We start from the raw sequence: 19,371 nt of genomic DNA, 5'->3' as shown, positions 1-19,371 counted from the left end.
AATGTTGGATGATGGCACCCAAAAGAATGCCTTTGATGCAGTTGCGCGATGTATAAATCAAGTGTACGGTATCAATGGTTCAGTCAGTAGTTTCTTGAAATATGCATATGCATGGCGCGAATTTTCAGTCTTCGTGACAATAATGTTCAAACTTCGAGGAGCATATCTTTTGTATTCTTAAAGGGCGGCTGAGACGAAAGCCTGAATGCCGTTCTTTGCCAACATCTCGTTCCGACAGTGGTATTTAATGTGTATAGCTTCAGGCTAATGAAATAGACTTTCCTCTGCAGTTTATAGTTTGTGCTGCTAGCATTATTTGTGGTACCAATGCACGCCAGACTCGTTCTAGAAGTGCTGAATAGCCAGGCGGCTTAGTGACAGTTGTGGGGGAGACGGTTAAGCACAATCTGCTGAACAGGACACTATGGGCGAAAAAACAGGGAACCGACTCGGGTACCAACTCCATTCAAAGGCGCCCAACGTTGGACCCTATGCAAGCAAAGTTATTTAGACACAGCTGAGGAGCAAACGTTTAGGGATTTTAGCAGAGAAAACTCACCAGCCCTTAAGACTCTATTTATGAGTAACCGACTTCATCATCCGCAAGGTGTCTTCTTGTCTTCCCACTCCGACCAGCGGCTCTCCTCCATCTCTCTGTTGTACAACTCCATATCGTATGCGCTGTTTCATCATATTTCTTGAAATTTCAGCCGCATCTAGTTGCCCCGTCTCTTGCAGATTCATATACCTGGAATCTCGAATTACCGTAGATGCGTATCCAAGAATTTCGGGCCCTTGAGCCCAGTGCTTATACACTACACCTAGAATCCCTGCTCCAAGTAGGACAATGCTCGATGCCAAGCATAGCGCAGCCCACCCCTGCGATACACCGAAAACGAGCGTCAGTCTGCTGCTTACCGCTGGAACAGTAATGTTGTTGTATAGAATTGTGTTTTCAGCGTCGCCTGTAATGTTCAAATACAGTTGGCCCAACAGTAAATATGTGTTGAGCAACTGGCCTAGGCGGCTCTCAATCTCCTCTGCTGTAATATTTGTCAAGAACGCCTCTTCATTCCATCCCAAAGCCTTGAGAGTGGGATCTTTCAAATAATAAAGCGACACCTCTGATTGATATGATACACTCCCTCCAACTGTCAGGGGTAGTTCTTGGGAAACCAGGTTAAAAACAGGCGGAAAAGACAGTTGCGATATGTTTTCCGGTGCGTGTGGCTTTCTCGAGGGCCTTTGAGCGGTAACGCTGCAGTTTTGTCTGGAAGAGCCGGCTGTACTGGAACAGTTGACGCGGGACTCGACGTATTTCTGGGTTACGCTACAGTATGCCCTTAAAAGGGCGTCAGCGGAGGATTTGCTTGAAGAAGAAACGGCCTGAAACAATAGTGTCGTTGGCCCAGCCTCTATCCCTGTTTCGTTTTGGAAGAGAATAGGTCGGTTTAAATATCGACTGCGGTTGTCATTCAAAGTCTCAAAGAACTTTGATGACCCAGTTCCATTGCTTCCCATCCACAGGGGGTCGACAAACCGGTCAAGAGCAAGACTCCACGTTGTTAAGATTGACCCGTTCCTAGTTGGGCGATCTCCATACCAGGTGCCGTTAGGTTGTTCGTAAACGTAGCTTTGGTTGCTACCTGATTTGAACGATGTAACAGCACGACTGAGCGTCTCGTTGTTGACCAGCTCGGCATTAATGACATTTCCTGCTGGTTCTAGGACATTAGAGATATTGCTGCATTTGAGTTGCAGGTAGCTGGACTCCAAGGGAAATGTGATGTTGAAGCCTCGGTAGATATTCTTGATCGGGATACCAGCTAGGGAAGAATAATCAACTGCACTAGCATCCTGAGGTACATCTTCCCATTCTTCCTCTAGTGTTTGCTTCATGTAAGGAATCTTGATATGGCCCCAGAGATCCATCGTATCCTGCTTAACTGTTTCGGACGTCATGACAAGAGTGGTATACAAGGATCCCAAAGATCGGAAGGTCGCTGTCATTTGAAGCTTAGAGGTCATATCGTCCCTAGAGCGTGACCAAGTGGTTAGGTAGCTCGCAGAGTTGCTGTCGAAGTAGGCGATGCCAGCAGGGTTGATATCGGGTTCAAGTCTCAGTGCCGTCATCCGAAGGAGTGACTGGGTTCCCAAAGGCGAAAAAGCCCACAGGATGAGTAACAAGCAGGTGAGAACGTTGAAAGACCGGAACCGGACCATAGTCAGAGCTGCTCCGCCGACTGTGTGACTTCCCACCAACTGCTCTAGGGTGCCTACGGTGGTACCAGTCTCGAGTTTCCAACGCGCAGCTTCGGACATCAAGCAGCCAACAACCACTGCAAAGACTATGGGGAATACAGTTGCCAGCTTGGTTACTGAGCGTTAGCCCAATGATGCGTTATCCATTTTTATCAGAAGCAGCCAACACTTACCACTGTGATCGTATTTTGCAAGTCATCGTACCATCCCTGGTTGACTTGAAAACCATTCATGTGCCAGATCATTGCAACAAAAATCACCATGGCCAGTGGCAGCGAAACCATGATGATGTCGGCTGAGATGGTAGAAATTTCCACTTTGCGTCTCGGATACTCTACACGTGGGATGCCATCGTCCACTGCTACTGGCTTGTATCCAGTCGAGTCGTTTTGGTGACCTCCTGAGTTTGATGTCGTTGTCATGTCCGCGATTGTCACGTCCGCGGAGCGTTTTTCAGGGCATAGCGGGACAGTTTTTGCTTGTTGCAATTGACCGTCATCGTACGAGTCAGTAGATGGTGACCGAAAGTGGCTAATATCCGCGGGCGGGAAGTGACTGTTTGATCGTTGAGGTGAAGGCATTCCACCGCATTGATGTTGAAAGCCCCTGATAACAAAGATGAGCTGGTTAGAATGTTACTGTAGTTGTTGTGATACTTTATCTCGAAGAAACGAATTCAAAGCAAGGTATTCGGATTACTGGAAGTTAAATACATCACTGTACCAAGCTGCTTCAAATACATTTCTCATTCGTAGGATTCCATGCATAATGGTTATGCTGCGGCTGAGCAGGCGGCCAATCGCATGCCATGTTCTTGATACGATGCAGACAAATGTCGGTGCCTGCAGAACACAGTCTAACTGTACATCGTAACTCGTTCCCGTCTTGGTTAGTTCACCCACAGAAATTTATAACTTGCAGCAGAGAATACAATAGCCAACGCAACCTTTACACAAATGTAGGAGGTTCAAGGGCGAACGAGCTCCCCATGCATTTGTTTAAACCAGTCCGACCATAAACCAAGGCAAGTTTCATACGATATTAGGCTGAAAGGTGGGCCATTCAAGATAAACAAAGATAGATATGAACGAAAAGGATATGTAAATTTGGCAATCTATGTACCAGTAGTGATGATCAAATGTCTACAGGAGAAACGAAGTAACACAGTTTTATCTTACACTCCATCCACTTAATGCATGTGCTTGTGGGGGGCTCTTCCAAGCCTCATAGGACGTCCCCGCAAGTGCCGTCTGGCGTGGCTAGCAGCAGAAGCGGTAGAGTTGGAAATCTGGCACGAGCTGTATTGGGCACCACGTCCGTTGGTACCAACATAGACGACATTGGCCTCGTTAGCAGAGCCGACAAGAGCAGCGCTATCGATAGCTCCGAAGCTGTGGGAGCCTTGGATATCATTCCAGGTGACACCAGCATCAGCGCTGCCGTAGAGCTTGTGACCCTCAGATCCGTTTCCAAAGGCATACAAATTCCAGTTGGTACCGTCTCCCTTGCCGACAGAGACGGCGTGGGCGTTGGAGGGGCTGGAGGGCAGAGCAGTGAAGGTTTGTCCGTAAGTCGTGCTGTGGAAGATGCCGGCGTCAGTTGAGACCCAGATCTCACCGGATTGAGTTGGGTGGGCAGTGATGTGGCGGATTTCTGTGGCATTGCCAAAGACAGAGCCAGTTGATGCGGTGAAAGTGGCCGCGCTGTCAGTGGAGATGTAGAAGGTCGCCTTGGAGCCGGCGTAGAAGACAGTGCCGTTCTTCTTGTCGCTGGCAATGACGCTGCTGGCAGGAAGAGTAACGTTCTCCAGCTTGCCCTGGTTACGAGAGACAAGGACACCCTCGTTCAAGGTAGACCAAAGAACAACGTCACCGTCGGCAGAGTAGGCAACGGTACCATCGGCGGCCGTGTTACCAGTAGCATTAACGACAGCCCAGGTAGCACCGCCATCACTGCTAAGGGCCAGTTGGGGAGTGCCAGTCACCTTGCCGATACGGGCTACCTTGGAGTTATCGTTTCCAGCAAAGTCGACAGAGACACTGCTTGCCCACCAGGGGTTGGTCCAAGCGGTCTTGGGGGCAGTGTCAAGAGAGGCGACCGAGTCGTACGTGAATCCGTTGTTGTCCAAAGTAGCAACCAGGAGTTCAGTACCGCCAGGAGCACTGGCCAAGCTGGACACGGACATCTCCTCAATACCGGAAGCAAGACTCTCAATGGTTACAGTCTTGTTGTTGTCCCAGTTGGTCAAATCGTGGCCGCCGTAGATGGTGAGACCGGTACCGTAGAACCATCTATCGCTGTCGTGGGGGTCAATCTCAAGGGACTCGATCATCCAGCCGAGCTTCTTGGTGTCAATGTCCAAGAAGTTGGTCTCAATCCAAGGCGCCTGCTTCACGTGAGTTGTTGTACTAGTTGTACGTTGGAATTCCAGACTTACGTTCTTGGCACCGATGGTGTACTGAGGTGCGACCTTGCCGTCAGCTCCCCAGTTCCAGATCTTCTTCCAGGTGGCACCAGAGTCGGTGGAGCGGAAAAGCTGCGCATCGGGGTACCAGCTGTTCAAGGTGGCGACAACGATGGTGCCAGGCTTCTGCGCATCAACAGCAAGACCACCTGAATAAGGAGTCAGTATAACTCGTGAACCAAGGGTGTGAGCTCATACCGGCTCAAACAACTTACCGAATCCGTAGAAAAGATCGCTGCCAGAGGCAGGGGTGATGTCAGTCCACTTTCCGGAAGTGAGGTCGTATCTGTAGACAGCACCCTGAGTGCCATCGTAAGGGCCAGTGCCGTCAGAGTAGGTGAAGTAGATGACCTAAGTGTCCTTCATTAGCAACCTAGCCTACGTCTAAATGAAGTCATATGCTCACCTTCTCGGCAACCGAGAGTCTAGCCTTGTGGGGGAAGAACTTGGCAGGCTGGTCCGCAACAGGGTTCCAAGTAGCACCAGCGTCAGTGCTAACATAGACCGAAGCGGTGGTGTTATCGGCCGTACCGACGAAGATTCTGGAAGTGGCTCCGTCTACGGCCTCGGATGTCTCGTCGAATGTAACAAAGGTGAGACCCTGGAGGTCGCCGTTGTAGGCGTCACCCTCAGGACCGGGGCGGAATGTACCGACAGCCTCGAAGGAGGATACCTTGGAGAAAGTAGCGCCGGCGTCTGTGGACTTCCAGAGGCCGTTGCCGCTTCTAGCACCGAAGTAAAGAATCTTTGGGTTCTTGGGGTCAACGGCGAGGCGCTCGCCAGTTCCGCGGCCGGGCATGTTACCGCCGACCTTGAAGGGGAGTGTGGTGACCTCCCAGGTCTGGCCCTTGTCGGAGCTGCGTGCAATGCTGCCGTTCTTGGGATCCCTACGTTGGTCAGCCTACGCAATGTCCAACGTGATGCTGACATTGGAGCAATTACCAGTCATTGGTGTACATTCCTGTGGCAATGTACAAATTGTTCGCATCCGCGGGATCAAGAGCCAAAGCGTCAATGCCCCATCTGTTCCAGTTCGCATCGTGGGCGAAGCCGTTGGCGTCGGTGATGGGCGTCCAGGAATCGTCATCGTTGAGACGGTAAACGCCGCCAATATCGGTGCGGGCGTAAGCGACGCCCTTCTCGGTCGGGTGGAAAACAATGGACGGGACGAAGCCTCCACCGCCTCCAGTGTGGACGTTCTTCCAGTCGCAGGCAGCGCGGACGGATGCCGCCGCCGCCGCCAAGAGAAGACCGGTGCCTCTCATGTCGAGCGTATTTGAAGCTGGCCTAAATCACTTGAATTTTCAAGAAGTGTGTATGAATCCTAGAATGGACCAGCCAGATTGAAACGAATGTGTTTGATAAAAAAAAAAAAGAGCGTAGTCACGAAAGCGAACGTGTGTGAGAAGCACAAAGATTGGACTTGAGGGAGGACAAGGAGGTGAGCATCTTGAACCGAAGACCCAGGTTTTCTATTATTTGAGCCCCTCGCTTTCGGACTGCATTCTTTCTTCGGCTGGTCAAAACCGGTAAGCTAACAAGGGTCACAGTTGGATCTTCAATGGCGCTTCTGGAAGACGTGGATCTCGAATAGATTAGAAGCTCCCCAGAAGACTCTCATTTCGCATAGTACCACTGTCAGTGGCGTTCCGGGATCCGAAGTGAAAAGATACACAATCGGGTGGAATGTGCCATGTATGCAAGACGCAAGCCCCGAATAATCCACCAGTAGAAAGAAACTTGCACATACTGAGGCAGAATGAGTTAATATATCCATGTAGGATGAGGTCATGTCCTCCCAGCGGTAAACCGTGGTGTCGAGTAACTTAAAATACAGGCTACTACCGCTTGTACGGCCATCAGCACAGAGTACCAATGTGTCAGATAAACATGCTAAGTAGTAAAACCCTGGCAAATTCATTACGGGGGTGAGCAGATGAAACCCATGCGCCAAACTCAAATTGGCTAGCAAGCGGAGCCTTTATAATGTCAGGGGGGAACACCTGTAGCCAAGCGACAAAAGCATTTTTCTGTTAGTCATGAGGCGGAAGTTTCCTAATTCGAAGAACCATTGGAGCCGACTGTTTGGACGAAAATATTCTGAAGAATAAACGAGACGATTGCAGGCTGGGATGTCGTGATGATACGAAATGCAGGGATGCGTCAGTTGTACATTCTTACATATGCTATTGTTGCTGAGTTTGCATACGCGCACTTAAGGTTCACTACCGAATATGATGCTTATGTAGGTGTAGCGAGCTTCGAACTGTACTCAAATGGCCCCAAACTCTGTTTTTGTAAAGACCGTAACCTCTTCTACCAGTAAAGAGCCCGTAATTTATCTACAGTGACTTTGTAACAATTAGCCCTGCATTTTCTTTCTAATCGTGAAATAATGTTTGACAACTCCCATCACAGTTCAGAAGCACGGCAGTATCTCAGGATAACACCAGCATGCAGTACCACCGTGAAAGCATAAATGACTTTAGGCACAATCTGCGATGGTTATCATCGGTTTCTCGCAGGGTTCGCAGCTTATATCAGGCCTATTTTCAGTCCAATTGTTAGAATGACGCTGCATCCATGGTAGTGCCTAACTATTGCTGTCTTGTGCCTACCGTACTGGTGCGGTGTCAGGGTTCGCTGACTTTTGTTATCGACTGGCCCAATTTCTCTGTATGTCTAACTGCAGCACATTGGCTCTACGGAAACACTACGTCGAGCATGTTCCCTAGCCTGTTCATCGGCTCAGAGAGGCTGAAACACAATGTCATCGTTGCTGAGGGTGAACTTGTAAAGCCAAGACTAATAACGGCGATTTGGAATACCCTTTAGCTTTTTGTTTTCCGTGAGCCCGTAGAGCCCGTTGGACACGCACTTTTGAGAAAGTCAAAAGGGAGGCGAATCGCAGTGAAGTTAAGCCTACTAGAGCCAGCAGAAGGCATCGTAAACTTCTTTGTGTGAGCCAGTCTCAGACACCCGAACGTCCCGGTGACATCAGCTGAGGCGCTTTTCGCCTCGGCAAAAACGATTCCACGCGCTAATAATTGAGCTGTCGAAGATCCAGGTTGCGGCTATAGAAGCTTAGCTCGACTCGAATTCAGTTGGCCTTCCATATTCCCAGCATTGTCCTAAGATGGAGTCTAAACTCAATTCCGCTGTTAGCGTCTGCTAAACTTTCTCGAAGTCCTTTCTACCAACTTTTGCACCTGAATTTATCCTATATAGCTGTTTTCTTTTTTTTTTTTTTGACTTTCTCTAAATTGTCAAAGCCAACATCCGCTGTCAGACCACAAAGCTCTAAGTGCGGTGGTAATCGGTAGGAAGGAGAAAATTCGACAACTAAAAGGTCCGGCCGCACACTAAGTCTCGGCATGTCTAACCAGGACTGTAGTAGCTTATGTTTAGTATGTTCAAAGACGTTCGATTATGGCGATCGCTAGCCAACCCACCTTTGCCTGAACCTCGTGGACAATTCCGCCGTCGAAAAAGAAACTATAATCTATTCTAGGCCTGGATCCACAGCACTTCAAAGTAGTTAGAATACACAATATATCTACCTTGATGATCCTTCGCTTCTTGTTCTTGAAATCGACAGCTCACTCCCACTTATCCACTTCTTTTCCAGTCTATGTGTGTAAAATGCGTCTCATCCCCGTCCTCACAATCCTCTTCACCGCTTCAGGGCTGGTGCACGCTGCTCCTGCCGATGATGAAGCGCATCAACATGCTGAGCACAAACGACAGCTTGGCAGCAGCGCTGGTGACCTTGGCAAAGACGCGACTTTCGACTATGTTATCGTTGGAGGTGGAACTGCGGGCCTCGTCATGGCAAACAGACTGAGTGCCAAAAATGGTGTTACGGTTGCTGTCATTGAAGCTGGTACATTCTACCAGATCACCAACCCCATTATAGGCAACACACCCGCCGGTGACACTCTTTTTGCCGGTTCCAGCCCACTCGACACAAACCCTTTGGTTGACTGGAACTTCGTTACTCAGCCACAAGAGGGTGCCAACAACAGACGCATTCACTATGCTCGTGGAAAGTGCCTTGGCGGAAGGTAAGCTTTGAGCGAAACATCGAGGCTCTTAGATTCATCTGACGTATTCCCAGCTCGGCTCGCAATTTCATGATCTATCAGCGCGGCACCAAGCAGTCTTACCAGAAATGGGCGGACGCTGTTGGCGACGACAGCTACACCTGGGACGCTCTTCTTCCTCATTTCAAAAAGAGTGTTAAATTCACGAAGCCCGGCTCTTCCCGTGCTGCCAACGCCAGCGCAGAGTACAATCCCGATGCCTTCTCCCCAGCAGGCGGTCCGCTACGCGTTTCGTATGCCAACTACGCTCAGCCTTTCAGTACCTACCTTGAGCCCTCGCTTAATGAGATTGGCATCCCTCCTATTCAGGATTTCAACAGCGGTGAGCTGATGGGCGCTCAGTACTGTGCTGATACTATCGCTCCTGAGACCCAGAAGCGTGAATCCAGCCAGACGTCATTCCTCAACGAGGCCATTGGGCGCAAGAATCTGAAGGTATACCAGCTCACTCTGGCGAAGAAGATTCTCTTTGATGGCAACAAGCAAGCCACTGGTGTCGTTGTGACTTCCAACTTGGGATTTAGCACGTACACTCTGAAGGCCCGAAAGGAAGTCATTCTTTCAGCTGGCGCATTCCAGAGCCCACAGCTTCTTATGGTCTCTGGCGTTGGGCCCCGTGATCAACTCCAAAAGTTCAAAATCCCCATTGTCGCCGAACGTCCTGGCGTTGGTCAAGGGATGGAAGACCACGTCTTCTTCGGCCCTACTTGGCGCGTTAAAGTCCAGACTCTCACCCGTCTTGCCAATGATCTCCTCTACACGGCCGCTCAGTTTGCGATTCCCTACACTGTTCTGAAGCAGGGTCCTCTTACCAACCCTGTCTGTGACTTCCTTGGCTGGGAGAAGACGCCCCGTGACTTGATCAGTCAAGAGGCCGCCGACGTTCTCGACTCTCAGTTCCCCCCGGACTGGCCAGAGATTGAATATCTCACTGCCCCAGGATATGTCGGCAACTTTGCCAACCTTCTCCTGACTCAACCCAAGGACGGCTACCAGTACGCTACTATCTTGGGCGGTCTTGTCGCGCCGCTCTCTCGTGGAACCGTCACCCTCGCCTCGGCCGATACTAAGGATCTTCCTCTTATTGACCCTAAGTGGCTTACTGACTCGACCGACGTCAGTGTCGCTTTGGCCACATTCAAGCGTCTTCGCCAGGCATTTGCCAGTAACGCGATGCGTCCAGTGTTGGCCGACAACAAAGAATACTACCCGGGCCCCGCCGTTGAGACAGACGAGCAGATTCTCCAGACCATTCGCAACTCTGTAATGACCATTTGGCATGCGGCCTGCACTTGCAGAATGGGCAAGAGTGATGACCCCAATGCTGTTGTTGACAAGGACGCCAAGGTCATCGGCGTCAGCGGATTGAGGGTAGTCGACGCCAGTAGCTTTGCGCTGCTGCCCCCCGGCCATCCTCAAAGCACAGTTTATGTGCTTGCGGAAAAGATTTCTGCCCAAATCCTTGCAGGGAATTAAGTGATGTATAATGGCGCGATGGTAATTGTAAATAGGATGGACTCTCCTGGAATGGGAGATGTTGATACAGTAAATATGTCATTGGACATGATAATGTAATATTTGATCTCTATCAAAGTAAATAATGCTGGCAGTCGCTATGAATAAAACTGTAATGAGAAATTGTCCGTTGTCTGGATGAGTTCAGGACAAGCAGGGGACTAAACACTTTCCGTTCGTCCAGCAGAAGCAGATGCATAGTGGACTCGAAGGTGGAGTTGAGTATTACATAGAACCGCCCACATCTGTCACCAATCCCAATCGAACGGATCACTACTGGAGGACTTTTGTTGATAACTCCAGACTGCCCCTGCCTTGGTAAGCTACACCCTAGAGTGCATGACAACTCCGCGTCCCCCACAAGGTGAGACAAGGGTGATGAGCCTTGACATGCCCCTCAGCCCCATAGGGGCGCAGATAACTCATTGTCACATAAGCTTCCTCGACCACATAGCCTGATCATTCGGCTATTTAGCCTGCCTCCTCAGAGTGGATACATGTTGATATATTGAAAGAGTCTATTCGGGTGTCTCAAGATGAAAGCAGAGTGCCTTGTTCGCAATATGATGGGCGCTCGTGTTCCGGCAAAATTACGGAAGCACAACCATAGAATGTAAGACAAAAGCGGGCATCACTTCCGATCCCAGTAGCTTTCTTGGAAGCTGCATCTATACGAAAATCGTTCCAATGAAAATAGCCGTCATGCGCGGTGGACATATGGTACCAAAGCTCGCAGCGGATATTCTGTAAGGGCGAATGAACAGTCAAAAAAACGACATGCTAGTCTACTCCAATGCGACTTTAAACTGCATGGATGATCATAGTTAGGATTACAAAAGTCCCAATTGAAATTCTCACATCTTGCATAAGTTTTCTCGTTTCCCAACCGCCGTTCTTTCTGGCCCCCAGATTGTGCTTTTCATTCATGTCCTCCCAGTTGTCATTTGCTAGAATGAGACTGCAGTAGTCAAGGATTTGTTGTATAGCGATAGTTTGTCCATTCTTCTGATTATTCTCGTCTCTCCTACATATCATGTCCTTACATGTACTCCTAACCTCCCTCTTTGGGACTCTGGCACTCGTGGAGGCGGTTGCTTTTCCCGATAATGCTCCTGCGAAAGTCATCAACAGAGACGTTGTCATTCTTGGCGGAGGTGCCTCTGGTGCTCACGCCGCTGTAAGACTTCGTGAGGACTTCAACAAAAGTATCGTGGTGGTTGAGAAACAGAACCGTATTGTATATGACATTGGCTGCATTTAAGAAGATATGGGAGGCACTAACATTACTGTTAGGGAGGTCATGTTGCGACTTTCGTTGACCCTGGGACGGGTAACCCTTTTGACTACGGCGTCAACTCTTACACAGATTACACCAGCGCCCGCGAGTTTGTTGGACGTTTGAGCATTCCCATTATGACACCAGTCCGTTTATCTTTGACTACTACTTACGCCGACTTTGATACGGGGAGGTTAACAAATCATTCACTCCCATCCGCTGCAGAAACAACGACAGCCCTCAAGGTCTATCTCGAACTCTGTGAAAAGTATGAGGACATTGTTCTTCCCTCGTACGACAGGTTCCCTAACGCCAGCATCCCCGAGGATCTCACCATGAAGTTTATCGACTTTGCCAAAAAATACAAAATTGAAGCAGCTGCTCCAAGGATATTCCAGGTCACGGGACTCGGTATGAGAGATTTCCCAAACCAATCGACCCTGTATGTCATGGAAACATTCGGCGCGCCAATTACGCGGTCATTCTTGGGGATAGTCGGGTCCTTTGTACCTGCTTCCAAGAGAAACCAAGACATATATGATGCGATTGCTGGGATTTTGGGCGAAGATGTTCTCTACTCTTCGACGATTGTCAAGACTTCTCGTGATAGCAACGGCGTCGAAGTTCTTGTCAAAGATGCGAACAATGTCCCTCTCCTCATCCGGGCGAAGAAACTTCTTCTATCTTTCGAACCCACCCTTGAGAATTTGAAAAACATAGACGTTGATGGAGAGGAGGGTTCCGTTTTCAAGAAATGGAAATGGTCTACTGTTTATGCTGGTGTCGTATCTCATCCTTCCCTAACAGACAGCTATTCCTACACAAACAGCGCTCCCTCCAGATGGCTTTCGCTTCCTGAGCTTCCGTATGTTGGCCGGTTTGATTTTCTTGGAGATAGAAATTATCGTGTCCTTGTCACAGGTGATGAGACGCTCAACAGCCACGGGGCTCAGCAATTGGTAGAAAGGTCACTCGAACGGCTTTCAGAAGCCGGCACTATCCCGAACATTACTCAAAGCCGTATCGAGTTCAAGGCGTGGGCTGACCACGGTGCAATGCAGCTTCACGTATCAAATGAGGATCTAAGAGCCGGCTTTTTTACCCAGCTGTACTCGCTGCAGGGTCGAAGGAGTACTTATTTTACGGGCGGTGCGTGGTCTGCGCAGTTCACGACTATTTTGTGGGAATACAACAATCAGTTCGTCCTGCCAAAGTTACTGGCTGAGCTGTAAAAGATAATTTGTATTCTGGGGAAAGATTGAACATGGAAATATACTCAATGATAGCTTGAGACTTCTTCTTTCTCTTTAGGTACCTTGCTCAGTTGGAACGTTGGCTGTCTCCCATCTTATTCCGAGTCTTAAGTGGGCATTTCGATCCATTGATTGCTTTAATAGTCACACTGGATTTATAGTCAAGGTAAACCCATAGTGATTGTCAACTGTGACACTTGTCTCTGGGTTGAAACTGGCATGGCTACAGCTAGGTCAAGCAGGTCAACATCCCATCCCAGCGAAAACACACATTCTACTTTGAAGATCTAGAATATCAATTGAGCTAAACGGCCAAATCTTATACATCTGTCTACAAGTGAGCACTAAGGCACAGACTAGGTGTTGAATCATTTATACATTAGAAAACTATGAACACGAGAATATGTACTCTATTTGAGTTATACACAGTTCCAACTCTCAGGAACATTGGGGTCTCCAGTTCCCTTGTAAACGTTGCGAGTAGGATACTTGCAGTGCTTCCTGGTAAAAGCAACTCCAGCGTCCTTAGTTCCGTTGACGTAAGCAGTTCCCAAGATGCTGTCAGGTGCGACGCCATCTTCGACCCAGTGAACAATCGCAGAAAGAACATTACGATCAGGCTCGTATCCGGCATCAGCAATGCGTCTGTTGCCAATGAAGCTGGCGCCTGGGCCGCCTTGACAGTGGTTCATGCCGGAGATGCGGAAGTAGCGGTAGAACTCATCCAGCTGAGCGGAGGTCAGACCCATGGTGCGCGAGACATGGTTGTAGTAACGAGCCGAGTTGTCGCTGCTAATAATGGGATCCTGAAGGCCGTGGTAGTGCAGAATCTTGGTGCCACGATCTCTGACTCCCGACAAATCACCCTTCCAGGTCTCAATGTTGAAAGGGTTCAGTTGAGAGGAGTAGGCCATATCCTTGACTGTCAAGGTGGCAGGGTCCCAGTTGGGGTCATTGTAGACGACGTAGCGGAACCAGTCGGTTGTGTAGGGGAAAGCGTTGCCACTGAGAAGAGGACCAGTCGAATCAGCACCGGGTTGAAGGCGGGGGTAAACAAGAGAGCCGTCCACGCCGTAAACATCGGAGAAGACCTTGCGGACGGTTTCAGCTTGTGTGCCGGTCAAACAGTTGTCTACCTGTCCAGTAGGGCAGATGAGAGACTCGGGGCGATATTGGCACAGATCAGGGTCTTCAATAATTCCATCAACATGGCCATCGAGTCCGTCGCACTGAGTGAGAACATCCTTCAAGACAACTGCCCAAAGGTCCTTTGACAAGAAGGTCGGGGCACCGACAGGGCCGGTGGCGGTGAAAAAGTGACCACTCCAGGAGGTGAGGTTGTTGAAAGAAAAGGCGGGTGCACCAGCTACAATGCCATCAAAGTCTTCAGGGAAATCCTGGGCCTCCTTGAAGCCCTGTCTGCCGCCGGTAGAGCAACCAAGGTAGTAAGATTTGGTGTGCTCCTTTCCGTAGAAGGCCTTGGTGACATCTTTTCCGACCACTACACCGGTGTGCAGCGAGCGGTAAGCGAAGTCTTCAATGACGCCGGGGTTGTTGAAGAACGGCTGGCCAATGGTTCCGTTGTGACCATTGTTCGCACCGACAGCAGCGAAACCTCGAGATGTGGCATAGGCCATGTCATCGTACTGGATGCAGCCTCCGGTTCCTCCGTTGCCGGTGCTCAGGAAACGACCAGTCCAGTTGGATGGAAGCCAAGCCTCCAGGCTGATGTTACTGGCCGGGCCAGTGGTGACCAGCATGGAAATGCGGCAAAGTTCCACGTCCACAACCTGACTAGTTCCGGAGCAGGTTGGATGACGTTCGGGGAAGCTGATGTTCGCGCCAGCAGGCTCGACGTTGGTGAACCAAACTGTCGTGTTTTCGTGAGTGAACGACTTTGCGATATTGGCGCAATCGTCGGCAAAGGCGCTCATGACGACCTGAGCCGCTGGCAGCAACAGAGCCGCCGACGTAGTGAGCGACTTCATCTCGGCAAAGGGTTGTGGAAGAGGACAGGTACCGATACCGAGGTCCATCAGAAACGGATGTCTCCTGTCAGGGCAGAGGTGTTCTTATACACAAACCGAAGCTGTCTTGGCCAAACGTATGGAGTTGACGATTGAAGTGTTCATCTCAGCAAACCCCAGCATCCATGCTGATATGTTCCTCTCCCCCCAGCGATCGCATCGGGTGGCGTACGCTCGGTGTCAAGGGACGGCAATTAACAACGGCATGCATTCTGAATCAAGCACCTCTAAAACCCTTGCCCCGAGTGACAGCCTGACTTACGCTCTGCCGTTTGTGTTTACTTTTACCCCACACTCAAGTAAACTAAGGGGGATGCCCCATGCATCGGCAATAGCGAAGTGCGGAGAAGCTCACCTTAAACGGCGATGTTCCGGCGGGGGATCGGAGTGGAAGAATCTTCATCCCTCCGGCAGGCAAGCCGTATGGTGGCTTGGTTCATCAATTAGAGTCGCCCAACTTCTAGATGGGAAGTCAGCCCCGTGGATAACAATGCAAATGGTTCGACTCTAATCCTTAATGAAGCTTGTTTGGGCTGTAGGGATGTTTAGTGGACTGAATATGAGTCTATGTATGGATTATAGGCAGAATGGATAGTAAAGCTGTACTAAGTCCTAGTAGGATCGAATTTGCGCCGAACAGATAGCCAACGGTTCAGTAATCTGAAATTCAGTAGATGGTTAGAATGCGACATCACAGACATGAGAAGAGACTCAATGTAGAGACAGCGGCTAGATGCGAGTGCCGTTCAAACATGAAATCAACCCAGCATGTGGCGGTTTGAGCCTCAGTCTCACATTTCGATTTTTATCAGATGCTCCATCAATGTTTGGATTCAGAAAACTCTGAAGTTTGCATGTCAAACGCAAGACAAGACGCTGACTAACCGGTTGTTTGACTCAGCTGGTGTATGCCGCGTTACAGCCGGTACCCTGGACGTCTGTTCTTTACTCGGAATCAAAATGGTTCCTTGGCTAAGGTGAACTGACGCGTACAATTGTCTAAATCAAAATGCGCCCCTTAATTTCTCCGAAGAAACATCCAGCCGCCTGATGACCTTCTACACAAGGAGTAAAAGCCGACCGAAAAATTGGTCTGGTAATATAACCTGCATCGTCTACATCTAACCTATAGTGATTCCTAGTCTGCATGGACAACCGCTCCAGATCTGACTATTGTCCTTTTCGACGGCAGCAATGTCCGCCCATGCAATACGTCTTTGTTCAAGTTCTACTGTCATGTGCTCATTCAAAGAGGTCATTCGAACTGTTCGCCCCATTGCTCCATTAGTATTGAACCCTTTGCGCATGCGCCTACTGACTCGTATGTCCCACCCTGTTTCCTACCCACAATAAGTCTTATTCGGTTCCTGAGCCAGGACCACGGTCCGAGGCTTTGCCGGCGCAGTTGCAGATCTTATCTTTTCAAGATCTCCTTTCGGACCGTTCAATCAGGGGTTAACGTGGATAAACGGCACGTTCAGGGCCGGCCTGGATGCACCATACTACGATCTCATGAACGGCCGATGTTGCAATAGGACTCAGTTGCGGAATAGCGACTGCAGGGTTCTCTGATCTTAATACCTTGTGTCCTACCGACGATGATCCGATGATGAGCCGAGGCTGTGATGCTGTAATGTGCTACAGGTTAACTGGGCTTCAAACTTTCACGATGTCGTCAAAAAAGCCAACCAATCCTGCTAAGGTTGACCACGAGGAAAGTGAACAAGTGCCGCAGGCGAAAGTTCCTTCCTTTGGACTAAACTGCAGTGTTGTATGGGGTGATTCATGTCTTCTTATAATTCATTCTTTTATCTAACTTTACTGTTACGGTCCGAAGTCTGCCGGTCCGAGCCACCAGCAGTTGATTTATGACGCACCGTAGTGTTGTGCTTGTTGCGTAACTTTTTGGCCATTCTTGATTTTTTGCATTCAAGTTTGCAGGCTACTACTATTGGCTAGCCATCGACATTTAGAGGTGATGCATACATTACTGGCAATGCTTAATTTTCAAGGAGGTGCTTTGTCATTCGCCCCCTGATCAGGCTGTAATAACAGCGAAGCCCTTTTTCTCGAGTATAAACCTGATTTAAAAGACGGGTTTCCTCAAAAAGTTGGAATTGTTCGTGTCCACTTTTCACTCTTGATCTTCTAAACCAGTCGCCTCCGAGCTGGTAGGAAGCAATAGACTCAGGATCGACGCCTCACACACCTGTCTACATCATGGACACGAACGCATCATGGCCCTCCCAGAGCTGGAGGGGAATCATATCGTTAGGAATACCATCATCCTATTCAATGTCCAGCTCCGCCTTCCATTGGTTTGCTCTCTTGCTTATGGCTTCTATGGTCGCTGTATCGCCGCCCGTTCGAAGCATGTTCCAGTCAGTTGAGATATATCCCGTCATCAATAAGACAAAAGAAGAATACTTGAAAGACGGCAAAGGGATCATTGAGAGGGGCATGAAGGATTATGGCGGGAAGCCCTTCCGGGTGTACACTGGACAGGGCACACTTACGGTGTTGGCGCCCAAGTTTGCAATGGAGATTCGGAATGACAATCGACTGAGCTCAACTGAGTTCTTGCTGGCTGTAAGTGCGATCTGACCATTCGTACATGCAAATTGTGGCTAAAGATGGGACAGTATTGGCAAGCTGGTACACCCGGATTCGAACCGTATTTTAGTTCGGGGAGTGAGCTTGTTCGTGAGATGATCAGATCTCATTTGGCACAGAGCGATATTGGTGAGATTAGGAAAGCATTGTCTTGGAGTTCGGAACTGACTACTTCATTCAACAGCTAAGTTATGTGAACCGTTATCTCAAGAGGCAAGCGACGCGTTGCGGGATGTTTTGACTGACTCCGAAGGTGAGTTCTTACGCAGTACCGTATGAGAATCCTCCACTGACATATGCCGCACAGAATGGCACGAAATCACGCTTGCTTCAACCATCCCACAAATCGTTGCCCGTGTTTCAGCTCTGGTGTTTCTTGGTCCCGAACTCTGCCGCGATCCTCGCTGGCTTGATATTACCATCAATTACCCCAGAAAGGCTATGGCTGCCGCCAAGGTCTTACGCTCTTATCCATCGCTCATACGGCGCTTTGTGCATTGGTTTCTTCCTTGCTGCCGCGAGCTCCGTGAAATGCTCCGCACGGCGCGTGCGGCCATTGCACCGATTCAGGAGCAGCAGCGCGAGCAAGAAAAGCACGGCGCCATCTTCAATAACACCCTATCTTGGATCGAGAAGCTTGCGAAGAAGCAGCAGGATAAGACTGCACAGAACGCCGCGTTTCAGCAGCTTGGGCTATCGATATTGGCGAACGCGTCCAGTACAGATCTGGTTTCCCAAAACATTCTGGATCTATGCCACAACTCTGAAATAATCGAGCCGCTACGGGAAGAGGCTGCGATGGTTACTAGGGATGGATGGAAGAGTTCCTCTCTTTACAAGCTCAGGCTTATGGATAGTGTGCTCAAGGAAACTCTTCGGCTAAAGCCTATTGCCACTGGTTTGTTTCTATCATCTTTCTTGGAGAATTTGCGCTGACTCGGTCGACAGTGGCCCTTGGCCGCCGTGTGATGGAGGATAACGTAAAGTTGAGTGATGGCAGCTTGCTCCCTAGAACGACAGGCGTAGCTGTCTCGTCGGCGAAGATGTGGGATTCGGTGAGGAACCCTGTTTCGTTCCCAGTCTTGATTTACTGACACAAGAGACTGCAGGAGATCTATCCTGATCCTAACAAGTTTGACGGATATCGCTTCCTTCGAATGCGCGAGGGTGGTGGCAATGAGCACATTGCGCAACTTGCAAGCGTGTCGCCTGAACATCTGGGCTTCGGGCTAGGAGCGCACGCGTGTCCCGGCCGTTTCCTTGGTGCAAGTACAACGAAGTTGATCATGGCGCATTTCTTACTCAAATACGAGTTCAAGCTGCCTAATGAAGACAAGACGTCGGTGGACCCAATACGATTTGGCTTCTCTACTTTGGTGAACCCAATGGCGAAGATTCTTATACGACGGAGGAAAGATATAGCGTGACGACAAGGGAAGATCATACTTGTTTGTGGAGAGTTGCTGCGTTGGAAGCGTCTAGAGTTAAAAAGCCAGCAGATTCTGGCTCACGTCCCATGTCGTTGGTCATGCAATGCTTCACCAACTATGCATGATGTACTCTGTATATAATCTGCATAACCATGAGATCAATTAAAATTTGCTGTTGGAGTAAGCAGCAATAGCATCGTGGTCGCTTCAGTACTAGCTTTCTCGTCCCATTCATGATAGGTATCTCAGGATGGCCACCTGCTTTGCCTGCAAGATCGGTACCGAGCAGCTATCCCGAGCCAAATAACATCAAATTGATGATAAGCTTCATCGAGGGTTGCAACGGAAACCACCTTAATCAAGCCATGTAAAGTGACCCAAAAGATCGCGGAGCCTTCTCACAGAACGAATCCAAGAACGGAAATCTC

The 19,371-nt window shown here is 49.4% G+C and overlaps 6 protein-coding genes across 6 annotated transcripts; 3 read left to right on the top strand and 3 right to left on the bottom strand.

Moving 5' to 3' along the window:
* Window positions 1-573: 573 nt before the first annotated feature.
* CTRU02_206635 (uncharacterized protein) lies at window positions 574-2,843 on the bottom strand (the record flags this gene model as incomplete). Its single annotated transcript, XM_036731992.1, has 2 exons — window positions 574-2,370; window positions 2,436-2,843. 2 exons carry the CDS (start codon window positions 2,841-2,843, stop codon window positions 574-576), a joined length of 2,205 nt encoding a protein of 734 aa, XP_036576223.1.
* A 608-nt stretch (window positions 2,844-3,451) lies between these two features.
* On the bottom strand, window positions 3,452-5,991 carry CTRU02_206634 (glycoside hydrolase family 74 protein; the record flags this gene model as incomplete). Its single annotated transcript, XM_036731991.1, has 5 exons — window positions 3,452-4,648; window positions 4,700-4,875; window positions 4,942-5,077; window positions 5,133-5,613; window positions 5,669-5,991. 5 exons carry the CDS (start codon window positions 5,989-5,991, stop codon window positions 3,452-3,454), a joined length of 2,313 nt encoding a protein of 770 aa, XP_036576222.1.
* Window positions 5,992-8,368: 2,377 nt separating this feature from the next.
* CTRU02_206633 (Versicolorin B synthase 3) lies at window positions 8,369-10,305 on the top strand (the record flags this gene model as incomplete). Its single annotated transcript, XM_036731990.1, has 2 exons — window positions 8,369-8,790; window positions 8,844-10,305. 2 exons carry the CDS (start codon window positions 8,369-8,371, stop codon window positions 10,303-10,305), a joined length of 1,884 nt encoding a protein of 627 aa, XP_036576221.1.
* A 1,072-nt stretch (window positions 10,306-11,377) lies between these two features.
* CTRU02_206632 (amine oxidase) lies at window positions 11,378-12,852 on the top strand (the record flags this gene model as incomplete). Its single annotated transcript, XM_036731989.1, has 2 exons — window positions 11,378-11,581; window positions 11,638-12,852. 2 exons carry the CDS (start codon window positions 11,378-11,380, stop codon window positions 12,850-12,852), a joined length of 1,419 nt encoding a protein of 472 aa, XP_036576220.1.
* A 440-nt stretch (window positions 12,853-13,292) lies between these two features.
* Window positions 13,293-14,861, bottom strand: CTRU02_206631 (feruloyl esterase b; the record flags this gene model as incomplete). Its single annotated transcript, XM_036731988.2, has 1 exon — window positions 13,293-14,861. One exon carries the CDS (start codon window positions 14,859-14,861, stop codon window positions 13,293-13,295), a length of 1,569 nt encoding a protein of 522 aa, XP_036576219.2.
* A 2,259-nt stretch (window positions 14,862-17,120) lies between these two features.
* CTRU02_206630 (cytochrome p450 monooxygenase) lies at window positions 17,121-18,940 on the top strand (the record flags this gene model as incomplete). Its single annotated transcript, XM_036731987.2, has 6 exons — window positions 17,121-17,489; window positions 17,543-17,642; window positions 17,698-17,766; window positions 17,821-18,411; window positions 18,462-18,568; window positions 18,623-18,940. The coding sequence occupies 6 exons, from the start codon at window positions 17,121-17,123 to the stop codon at window positions 18,938-18,940; spliced, it is 1,554 nt and encodes a 517-aa protein (XP_036576218.2).
* Between the last annotated feature and the right edge of the window lie 431 nt (window positions 18,941-19,371).

The sequence above is a fragment of the Colletotrichum truncatum genome (assembly GCF_014235925.2).
Source record: "Colletotrichum truncatum strain CMES1059 chromosome Unknown Contig_0003, whole genome shotgun sequence".
Taxonomy (NCBI): domain Eukaryota; kingdom Fungi; phylum Ascomycota; class Sordariomycetes; order Glomerellales; family Glomerellaceae; genus Colletotrichum; species Colletotrichum truncatum.
Note: the sequence above shows the minus strand (reverse complement) of the source record. Positions and strands in the feature narration are given on the sequence as shown.